At 42.2% G+C, this 10,045-nt stretch overlaps 1 protein-coding gene across 3 annotated transcripts; it reads left to right on the top strand.

The window, feature by feature from the left end:
• Window positions 1–989: 989 nt before the first annotated feature.
• Window positions 990–9,652, top strand: TBPL1 (TATA-box binding protein like 1). 3 transcript variants are annotated; one of them, XM_079970701.1, is made up of 7 exons: window positions 990–1,143; window positions 3,888–4,079; window positions 5,688–5,770; window positions 5,886–5,949; window positions 7,130–7,233; window positions 7,355–7,497; window positions 8,451–9,652. In XM_079970701.1, the coding sequence occupies exons 2-6, from the start codon at window positions 3,945–3,947 to the stop codon at window positions 7,473–7,475; spliced, it is 507 nt and encodes a 168-aa protein (XP_079826827.1). In that variant the 5' UTR covers window positions 990–1,143; window positions 3,888–3,944; the 3' UTR covers window positions 7,476–7,497; window positions 8,451–9,652. The 3 variants fall into 3 exon arrangements, with proteins under 3 accessions (XP_079826827.1, XP_079826825.1, XP_079826826.1); XM_079970699.1 differs by having other exon boundaries at window positions 991–1,143; window positions 7,355–7,449; XM_079970700.1 differs by lacking the exon at window positions 990–1,143 and adding an exon at window positions 1,245–1,525 and having other exon boundaries at window positions 7,355–7,449.
• The last annotated feature ends 393 nt before the right edge of the window (window positions 9,653–10,045 follow it).

The following is a 10,045-nucleotide window of genomic DNA, read 5'->3' as shown; positions in this document are numbered from 1 at the left end:
TTATACCCCGCCCATCTGGCTGGGTTTCCCTAGCCACTCTGGGCAGCTTTGAGCATATATAAAACCTATAAAACCTAATAAAATATAAAAGATTAAATAAGAATAATTTTAATTGCATTCAGTAGGGCTTACTTGTGAGTAGACATGAATTTGCTTGCACCACTTACCAACAAGCACGAAGCATTCCCCCCCCCCTCAATTTGTCTCACCTCACAACTACCCAGTCTCCCATTTCAGCATCAGGCTACCACTGTTAAATCTCCCCTGCCTTCATTTCCCCCTACTGTGACGGAGAAAGGCCCTGCCCCAAAGGACCCATCAAAGAAAGGGAGGGCAAGCGAGCAAAAGCATCATTTAATATATTTTTAAAAATTAAAATTTTAAATTTAAATAAAACATCACCTTATTCTTATTACTGGGAGGGACTCCATCCCAGCATAAAGCCCTGCGCCAGCCTCAGACAGGCAGCAAAAAGGCACCAGGGTCGGTCGCACACCAACCGAGAAGAACCTCGTGGAGCCCCACCTGCTAGCGCGCTCTGCCTTCCCTCCTTTTATCCCTGGAGCAGGGCGGGCGTACAGCGCTTACTCCAGCTCCACAGGCCATCAGGCAGCGCCGGTGCGAATGGCAAGCTAAACAACCAATCGCTGCAGTTTCTCCATGCCGTGCAAACCCCTCGCTATTTTAAGGCTCGCAATTTAAGACGTGCAGCGCGTGGGGGGGAGGAGGAGGAGGAGCAGCAGCAGCAGCAGCAGTAGTAGCAGCCCCCCACCCCCCACCCCGACCTTGAACTCGCGCCGGAAGACAGATTCCGCGCCTCCGGGCTAGCCACGCCCTCCTTCCGTGGAATAAATCCCACCGCCTTGCCTTTCGCCCCGCCCCCTCCTCGCCCCAGCGGCCGTTATCCGGAAGTACACCTTCCAGGGAGAACATCCGGCTGCCGCTCTAGGCGGCGGGGATGCGGGCTCTGTCTATGGTGTTCGCGCGCTTTGTGATGTTTTATTGTGTCGCGGGGATTCGGTGGCCTCGAGACCCGGAACAGCTAGAGAAGGAGGCGGCGGCGGCGGCGGCGGCGTCGTGTTGGAACGGCGGCGGCGACGGGTCGCGCAGCAACTGGGCTGCGCGGGAGCCTATAGGATTTCGGTGAGGAAGAGAAGGGGAGAGGAATCAGCGGCCGTTGCGCGGCAGTAACGGTCCTCGCGTCGCTAAGGCGTCCTCCGCCGGGCCGGGGGGGGGAGAGGGGGGAGGGGCAGATCCGGGGGGCTTCCCTGCTCCGCCGCCCCTTCTTGCACCTGAGCAGGAACCGAGCACCGAAAAGAAGGCGGGATTCGTGTGTCCTTTAAATACGAAACTAAGCAAAATTCGGCAGCTGCTTTTCTCCCCGGGGCGGAGGAATCTCTCTCCCTCCTCCGCCCGCCGCGCTTCCCCGGTCTTGCTTCTTCCCCGCGCATACCGCTGCATGTGAAGCGCAGCCCCCTCCTTCTCGGTAGGAAGGCAAGAAGCGCAGGAGGAGGCAGGAGAGCAGGTAACCCAGCATCCCTCCCCCACCCCCCTCCTCAGATTCTGGTTTGTCTCCTGGCAACCCTGGGTGACTCAGATTAGCCAGGAGCCTTTAGGAATAGGGACCTGCTCTGATCACTGCCAACAGGGTTTAAGAGAGAATTGCCTTTTTAAAAAACTGAGTTCTCTTCCCCCCACCACCTCAATCTCTCCTAATGGCAAACGCTGAACTCCCGTGCCATATCGGTATTGCAGTGAAATTAGCCTATGTGCAGATAAGAAAGAAGTTTCCGTTCTCGAAGGGATTGCGGCTCATGTAAAGGTCGGGGCTTGCAGTCTGGGGGGGCCAACAAGAGCCAGGATTGTCACTGGAAGGGGCCAAGTGGCGGCGCTCAGGCATGCAGCGCCCTTCGCAAGTTAGGGTTAATGCAACCCCTTCTGGATAAAGCTTGGCCAGAGTTGTTCATCGCCTTGGTAATTTCTAGTCTGGATTGCTGTAATCACTTGTATATATAGGACTGCCTTTGAAGATTCTCAAAAATTTGAGTTAATACAAACCACAGCTACAAGGTTACTAACTTGGGTTAGTTATAGAGAGACCATATCATTTTGCCAGTTCTTAAACAGCTATACTTGTTTTCTGCTCTGTTTCTGGGCACAGTTCCAAGTCCTGGTTTTCTATAAAGTCCTAAATGACTTCAAGCCTGCCCACCTGCCCAAACACTACAATGCCTACCAGAGGCTTTCTTCTGAGTGCCACCACCATCTGAGTTTAGGCAACTGATGACCAGAGAGAAGGTTGTATTGACTGTAGAGCCTTCATATGGAATGCCGTACTAAAGAAGCATCCCTCTAGGAATATATATACCTTTATTATGAGGTATCACATAAGATTGCTATGGTTCAGTTGCCCTGCAGAGCCAATTGTTAAGGTTAAAGGCTAGAAACTTGTATGTATACAAGTATCAAGGCTTGGGAATTGGATTAATGCCTCTTGAAGAGCTAGAAAGTGTAATATCTGTGTATGTACTACAAATACCTGGGTGGATTGGATATGACTCAGCTTTACCAGCCCAGGTTCTCTGTGCAGCGCCAACAAATATGTGTATGCTTATCCATAGAGTTTCAATCTGTCTTACTCGAAAACTTGTTTGGGAGCTGGATTGTGAGGCTTTCTACCTGATGTTTGGCTGGAGAGACAGAAAATGATCTTTGTCTTTCACTACAGGGTATACATTAGGAGTGAGCCAGTGGAAGGGGCGTGTGCATGTTGCCCTATTGTCATAGACAGACTACTCCCTGGTGATATTTGGTGTGATTGTGGCTGACCTCCCCTGAAGGGATAGGGACCTATTAAGGCCCTTTTCCAAAGATTTATGGTACCTAAGGTATTCCTGAGCACACTGGATTTTCCAGCCCTTCCTCCAAGGCATTTTCCAGGCAGCACTGCTGGTGCTCCAGTCTCACTGTGGAACAGCAGGATGATCAGGGCTATCAACACAATCATTCCAGAAAGTCATGAGGAGCCCAGAAGGTTCCTTGTTTTTCTGAGGACCTGGAAAGCAATGAAGCAGGTTGGTAGATGGCCACAGTGACACCAGTGCCATCAGTGAACCACCCAACGGAGCTTTCTCAAATGGTGAGCAGGCTGGTTAAGTCCAATCTGGGAGTAGAAACAGCTAACCACTCAGTAGCAAAACACTGAGAGCAAAGTCAGTTGCATCCATCCCTAACTTGACATGGCAGTTGCTGCTGTCTGTGAAGGCTTTTAGAGCACCGTCTGGTCAAAATTTGTGAAATAAACGTCAGTTGTTACAGCCTGAGGATGCTGGCAGGTTGCAGGGGTTAAGCCATTTGGTTCTCTTGACCCTTGCCCATCATGGCTCATCACTGACTATGTAGGTCTAGGTAGCAATTTATGTCCATCAGTCAGCAATGATGCAAAGCAGAAAAGCAAGCAATTGGTGTTCCCATTTTAAATTAAATCTCCTTGGTTAACTTCCACAAATATAAGTGGTCAAGGGAAAGAGTGCTTCCCCCCGCAAAAAATAAAAACAGAGTGGCATTCATTGTTATACCCATTGAAATCAATGGACTTAAGTTAGAAAGGCTGTTGATTTCAGTGGGTCACCTCTGAGCATGATTTAGTTGGATATCACCCAATACTAGTACTAATAATAAATAATATTATTTTTAAAGTGACACGTCTTTGTGACACTATAGAAAAAATTATAGAATTATGTCCTTGGTGCTATCCTGAATTCATCCCTAGGTGTTTTGCAAAGACTTGTCATGCTTTTCAAAGCAGGACTTGTAGGATATTGAGGCAATCAGACTTTTTTCTAGATAACTGACCTGTATACCTTCTCTCCTTCACCACAACCAAGGATGTGATCTTCATGGTGTCGTGTTGGAATCTTGAGGTTTTAATCTGAGTCACCCCAATGGATGCGGAGAGTGATGTTGCCTTGGACATTTTAATCACAAATGTAGTCTGTGTCTTCCGAACAAGATGTCATTTAAACTTGCGAAAGATTGCGTTAGAGGGAGCAAATGTAATATACAAGCGTGATGTTGGGGTAAGTTACTTCTCAGTTTTAGTTCACTCGTTGACTTCTAATAAGGCATATTCAACACATATACACCACTGTGTTGATTTTCATTCTCTATGCAGCAGTTTTGTTAGTGTTTCAGGGGCATTTTTCTTTTAATAAGAAATTGCAGAATTTAACACCGTCATACCCGATTTCAAAATACTGCCGTTGAAGACTTCTGAAGTCGGGTGATCTGATAAGTTTCATTTCTGTGTATTGTGTCATTTATTTATTTATTTATTTATTTATTTGAAGTGACAAAATGCAGCTGTTTATTGAGCAGTACACAATTCAACACATTCTGAATTTTCATTAACCCCACTTTTTTTTAATAAGTATTGTGTCATTTGTGTGAAGGTCATTTCAATATTGCAGATACAGGAGCTTTGAGGAAACATTATGTGTTTACATATACAGCATATCTGTTTGATCAGAGGTGTGTGTGGTGTTTGAAAACATTTTTTTTAAAGACCTAAACTTGCTAAGTGTCAGATTGTAGCCTATGTATGTGAAGTTCTTGACAGTGTGCTTTCTTTTTATCAGCTTGAAATTCGGTTATTAAAACCTGTAGCAAAGCAAAATGTGCATTACAGTGGTACCTTGTGTTGCGAACTGTTGCCCTTACGAATGCTGCGGGTTATGTGCTCCGCTAACCGGAAGTAGATGCCCTTTGTTGCGAACTTTGCCCCAGGATGCGAGTGGAAATCGCGGTGCCGCAGGCACCATTAGGGAAAGCGCTCATGTTATGAGCGGTTTCCGGTTATGAACGGACCTCCGGAACGGATTAATTAATAATTCACAATTATTCTATAATCGGAGGTACCATTGTACTATAACCAGTAATAAGCAGTAGATATTTCAGTGACCGAACATGCAAGAGAATGTTATTTTGGGTAGTGTGACTACCATGTGTGCCATTAGGAGCTGGCTTGTAGCTGAACCCTGTAGCACCAGGGTTCAAGTACCCACTCAGCCATGAAGCTGATGGTGATGGATGTCCTTGGACCAGTTGCCTGACTCTCAGCCTAATCTACCTCACAGGGCTGTTGCGAGGATGAAATGAGGAGAACTATTTACACCACCTTGTGCTCCATGGAGGAAATGTGGAATATAAATGCAAGAAATAAATGAGTTTAGTCCCCTTTCATTAAAATAATGACTATTGGGGAAGTTCAAGGACTGAAATAGTTTTTAAAAAACAAAACAAAACTTTGGAGTTCATTAATGCCTTTAAAAAACAGGAGTGCATACATGAAAAACAATAAAAAGAATATTTCTTGTCCTGTTACAACTGCCTGTCTACATGTTAGAAGCAAAGATAGCAAAGGACAGTTGCAAGAAATACTGTATAGTATGTTAATTAAATAGAATAAATTAATATCTAAAAGCTTTACCCTTTGGCTAAGGTTAAAGTTATCCAGAAGAAAGCCACGATGAAATTAACAAATAATGGGAATAGTAACATGAACATAACAATAAAGGTGTATGAGCTTTAGCAAAAATGGCAGCATTTGAATCTGTAATTCATTGTTCTCTTTTGCTACATCAGGAAGTTTCTTTGTCTAAAGTATATTTTTTCCTGACTGATTTCAGAAAGTATTAATGAAACTTCGGAAACCAAGGATTACAGCAACAATTTGGTCCTCAGGAAAAGTAATTTGCACAGGAGCTACAAGGTATATATTGTTTGCGTTTTTTATCATCCATAAAATCACTTGTGTGTTGCTGTATTTTAACCTTTGCTCCCTTAACTTCTTATACAATTGCTTGTGTGATTTTTTTCCAATCTAGTGAAGAAGAAGCTAAATTTGGTGCCAGACGATTAGCTCGTAGTCTGCAGAAACTAGGTTTTCAGGTAATTCTTTCAATCACTGATGAATTGTGGCCTTTTAAAATATTTTTAATTCAGAGAATTGCTGTTTAAAGAGATCTGTTTCTAGAAAACCGGGTGATTAGGCTTACTGCTGAGCAGATTTCCAGAAATTTGCTTGGCAGTCATGAGTGCTCTTCCTTGGCGTTGCAAGTCCCTGGGTTTTGTGCTTATATAAAAAACCACACACATAGGAGATAAACCATACCTTTCTACTTGTGGGAAGGAAACAAGGGGTGACGCTCTGTTCTTTTTCTGCATAAGTTTTCACTGCTGGTGCTGCCTTATAAAAAGGGGAAGGGAAAGGAGAAAGCAGGCCTTTTTATTTGTATTTATTCAATTTATATCTTCTCAGAGGAGTCCAGGGCAAACAAGTATAAAACACTAAAAACATCTTAAGACATCGGTTTCTCATTTGCTCTGGCAGGCACAAACCTTTGCCAAGTCAAGGTAGATCACTTGCTGCCGCTAAGAGGAAAAGAAGAACTGAACTGTTGCTTTTAAAAGTTAGAGCCCATCAACATTTTCTATAAAAGGGTTTGTTTGAAAAGAAGCAGGAACATGATTACAAGAATGATTATGATTACAATGATTGTATTTCCCAATACTCAGCAGAATTTGTGGTTGTTGACAGCCATTGTAGCAACTAGTATAAACTATGCAAAGCTAACTGAACTGATGTCAATGCACTTCAGTTAACTGGAAGTTGACATCCTTTCTGAAAAGGTGCAAATGTCACACCCTAGCAATTGAACACTTTTAGGTTTAATGTGCTTAATTCTCTCCCATTGAAATCAATAGGACTTATTATCTTTAGCTTTGGAATTATTGTGCCTAAATGTAGCCTTTCATAGTTGTCTGTGATCTCCTTCAGGTAATTGAAAGCTATATTAGTACATTGTTAATAAGCAAGAGAATTCCAATATAAATTACACTAACTTAATTAGGTGTAATGAGACCTGAAAAGAAACTTACCTTGCCCTAGAACTGTCAAAAATTTCTAACCATTATAGAGTTTAAATTGCCCTTTATGTTGTATTTTTGTTCAAAGTTGTATTAAACCACTGCTGGCCTTTTAGTTAAAATGAAGCCAAAATGTGTATAAGTCCTTGGCTTTCAGATTAGTTCCTAATATTTTCATTTTTGTTCTTTTTCTTTCTAAAAGGTGATTTTTACAGATTTTAAAGTTGTCAATGTTTTAGCAGTATGCAATATGCCCTTTGAAATCAGATTGCCGGAATTCACAAAAAGCAACAGACCCCATGCTAGGTATAGTAGATTTTATATCTATTTTCTCTCTCTCTCTCTCTCTCTCTCTCTCTCTCTCTCTCTTTCTCTCTCTTTATTTTGCATTTTCATTTTTTAAAGTGAACTTTGCATTTCTCCTTAGTTATGAACCGGAGCTTCATCCTGCAGTGTGCTACAGAATAAAATCTCTCAGAGCTACTTTACAGATTTTTTCAACAGGAAGTATCACAGTTACAGGTATTCACCTTTTTGTGAATAAGTAACTTTCTCCGTGTTGTAGCTCAGGTAATTAAGTGTTTGATAAGGTCAGCATGTGTATATGACTTCCCACTAATTTCTGTGTACCTGTGCCATCTGATTATTGTTGTAGATCAGGCATGTCCAACAGGTCAGTCGTAGGTGTGTCCCAGGTCAATTGCAGTATACAATTCAGTGATCTCCATAGTGTTCCTTTTAGGACCCCCTCCCCCAAGAAAGCTCAACAACTTTGGCCAACCCTCCCCCGCAAAAAGCTCAACAACTCCTGGCAGTGACAATGAGTAGATCACAGCCGGTCTCTTTCTACTGTGAGTAGATTGCACTCTCTTGGAAGTTGGACGTGCCTGTTGTAGATTAAAATGAGAGTTGGATTATGATTTGTTTTGGAGATTTCGGTGGTTGCTTGAGCTAATTCATTAGCAAATAGGATTGCCGCATATTTAAGAAGAGATACTTTGATTTAAGCTGTCTCATCTCAAAGCCAACAGGGCGCTCAAAACTTAAATCAAAAGTATAACAACTGGGTTAGGTGTTGGACTGCTGGACTTGCCGATGGCAGTGTCCCAAACAATTTAGAATACTAAGTGCAGGAAGCATTCTTTGAAAAATGAAAGCATCTCTGCTGGGTTTTGTGCCGCCACTTCCTGTGTGGATTTCTGGCCTCTCTGTTTCCTGGTCGTCAGTGTGAGACAATGGAGATCAGACCAGAATGTACACAGATGTGATGTGGGATGTGTGCACATGGGTGAGGTGTGGCATGTGCTGAACAAGCATTTTCAGGTTAGTCCGAATTTACTTCCTACTTTGCCATGTAGCAGTTTCAAGTAATGCTAGAAATGCTGATATATATTGAGAATATTGGTCAATTCAGGTTTTGTTAGAGTTAAGTTCAAAATATATTCATGATCAAGGAACTGAAGCCATAGGGTTAGCTTTTGTGTGTATCCTTATTCTAATGTTTTATCTTGTCCTACCCCCAGGGCCAAACGTAAAGGCTGTTGCCACTGCAGTGGAACAAATTTATCCATTTGTGTTTGAAAGCAGGAAAGAAATTTTATAAGTTGCCACTTCACGGTTAGGCAACCTAACCAAGCACCTTTTATAAGACTGCTGCGCATTGGACTAATAGCAAAAAAAAGAAGGTGGGGAAGAAAAGGACAACTGGACCAACACAGCTGAGGAGGTGCAAACTCTTGGCCGCGGTGATAAACTCCAGTCCCTTTTGGATTTTATTTGGAACAGTGCTGTATTGTAAAAACAAACGTTTACAAGATACGAAATTGCTGCTTTTTACAAGACATTCTATTTATTTCTGCAGTAATTTCTGTGTGTTCATAAGCAGATTTGTCATGATATGCACTAAATTTGAAAACACTTCTATAGGTTGAGCTTGTGTTTTTATTTGTGAATATTCTTTACATTTTTGTACGCTGACTGTTGGGCACCAAAGAAGCTGTAGACGTTACCCTTTTTCACCTGATAAAATGTGCACAAATAAAAGTCTGCAAAACTTTTCTTTATACCTGTTCTGTTACGTTCCTTCTCCTTTTTCTATTAACAATTGTATATTGACAAAGTAACTAGAGCAATGTTAGTGTGATCTTCTGCTCTGATTTTATTCCAATTTTTGTGCGCCTGTAAAGTGAATTGTAGCAGACTAGATTTACATGAATGAGAGATGTGTATGTGTTCTAAGGACAGAATTTGGTTTTATTGTAATATATTTGTAACTAAAGGCAGAATTTAGGGGATCTCTTTCCAGCCAGTCTAAGCAAGGGTTAAGCATAATAGGCTTGAGTGATGAGAGAAGCTTCTGTTCTGAAGTATTTGACGTTAGTCAAATCAGCTATCCTATTTCCAGATGCAGGGTTGTTTTTAAAAGGAAACCTGCCTTGAACTACTGCTAGTGACTGATTTTAATTTTCAGGAAAAAGTGTATTTTTTCATGGATGCAGTTCTATGCTACTTCTAAAGAACTCTGCACATATTTGCCAAATGTTGCTATAGCACTGTTAGAATTATTTTTTAAAAAATGCTAACAAAACAAGAAAGCTTGGCTTTGGCATGTAATCTTGGACTTGAAAAGCCAATATTGAAACTGCATATGGAACAGATGAGTGGTAAATCATAAGGCAAATGAAAATGGTACCCTTGCCAACTACAATAAATATGTCAAAATGCATCTATGTCTCTTTCCCGTATCTAAGTCTCAAGGTGAACAAAATGTGGGCGTGACTGCTGCAGGTGCTAAGCATTCATTGTCCAGATTTGTACTTCACATTGAAACAAACTCAGTGGAGTACTGTAAATAAAATCCTTTTGAAAGCCTGCCCTTTTTTATTTTTGCAAAATACTGCAAAATATAATGAGAATCTTTGAGGAGGAAATGGATACAGAGGAATCAACTTGTTCGTGAACGGTGGGGGGGGGGGGACAATGCCAACCAACCCTTAAACTCTAAAAATGTATTCTCCAAGCAAGTGCCATGCACTCAAGTGTAAATAGTGACACATGAACCAGGTGATCAGGAGAAATATAGTCATAATTCTAATGGATGGTGAGAAAGGGCTGCCAC

Source organism: Podarcis cretensis (genome assembly GCF_951804945.1).
Source record: "Podarcis cretensis genome assembly, chromosome: 3".
Taxonomy (NCBI): Eukaryota; Metazoa; Chordata; class Lepidosauria; order Squamata; family Lacertidae; genus Podarcis; species Podarcis cretensis.
Note: the sequence above shows the minus strand (reverse complement) of the source record. Positions and strands in the feature narration are given on the sequence as shown.

Coding starts and splice junctions, on each gene's coding strand:
- TBPL1 (XM_079970699.1), top strand. CDS start 3,945: ATGGATGCGGAGAGTGATGTTGCCTTGGACATTTTAATCACAAATGTA. Junction 5,771..5,885: donor ATTTGCACAGGAGCTACAAG/GTATATATTGTT, acceptor TTTCCAATCTAG/TGAAGAAGAAGCTAAATTTG. Junction 5,950..7,129: donor TGCAGAAACTAGGTTTTCAG/GTAATTCTTTCA, acceptor TCTTTCTAAAAG/GTGATTTTTACAGATTTTAA.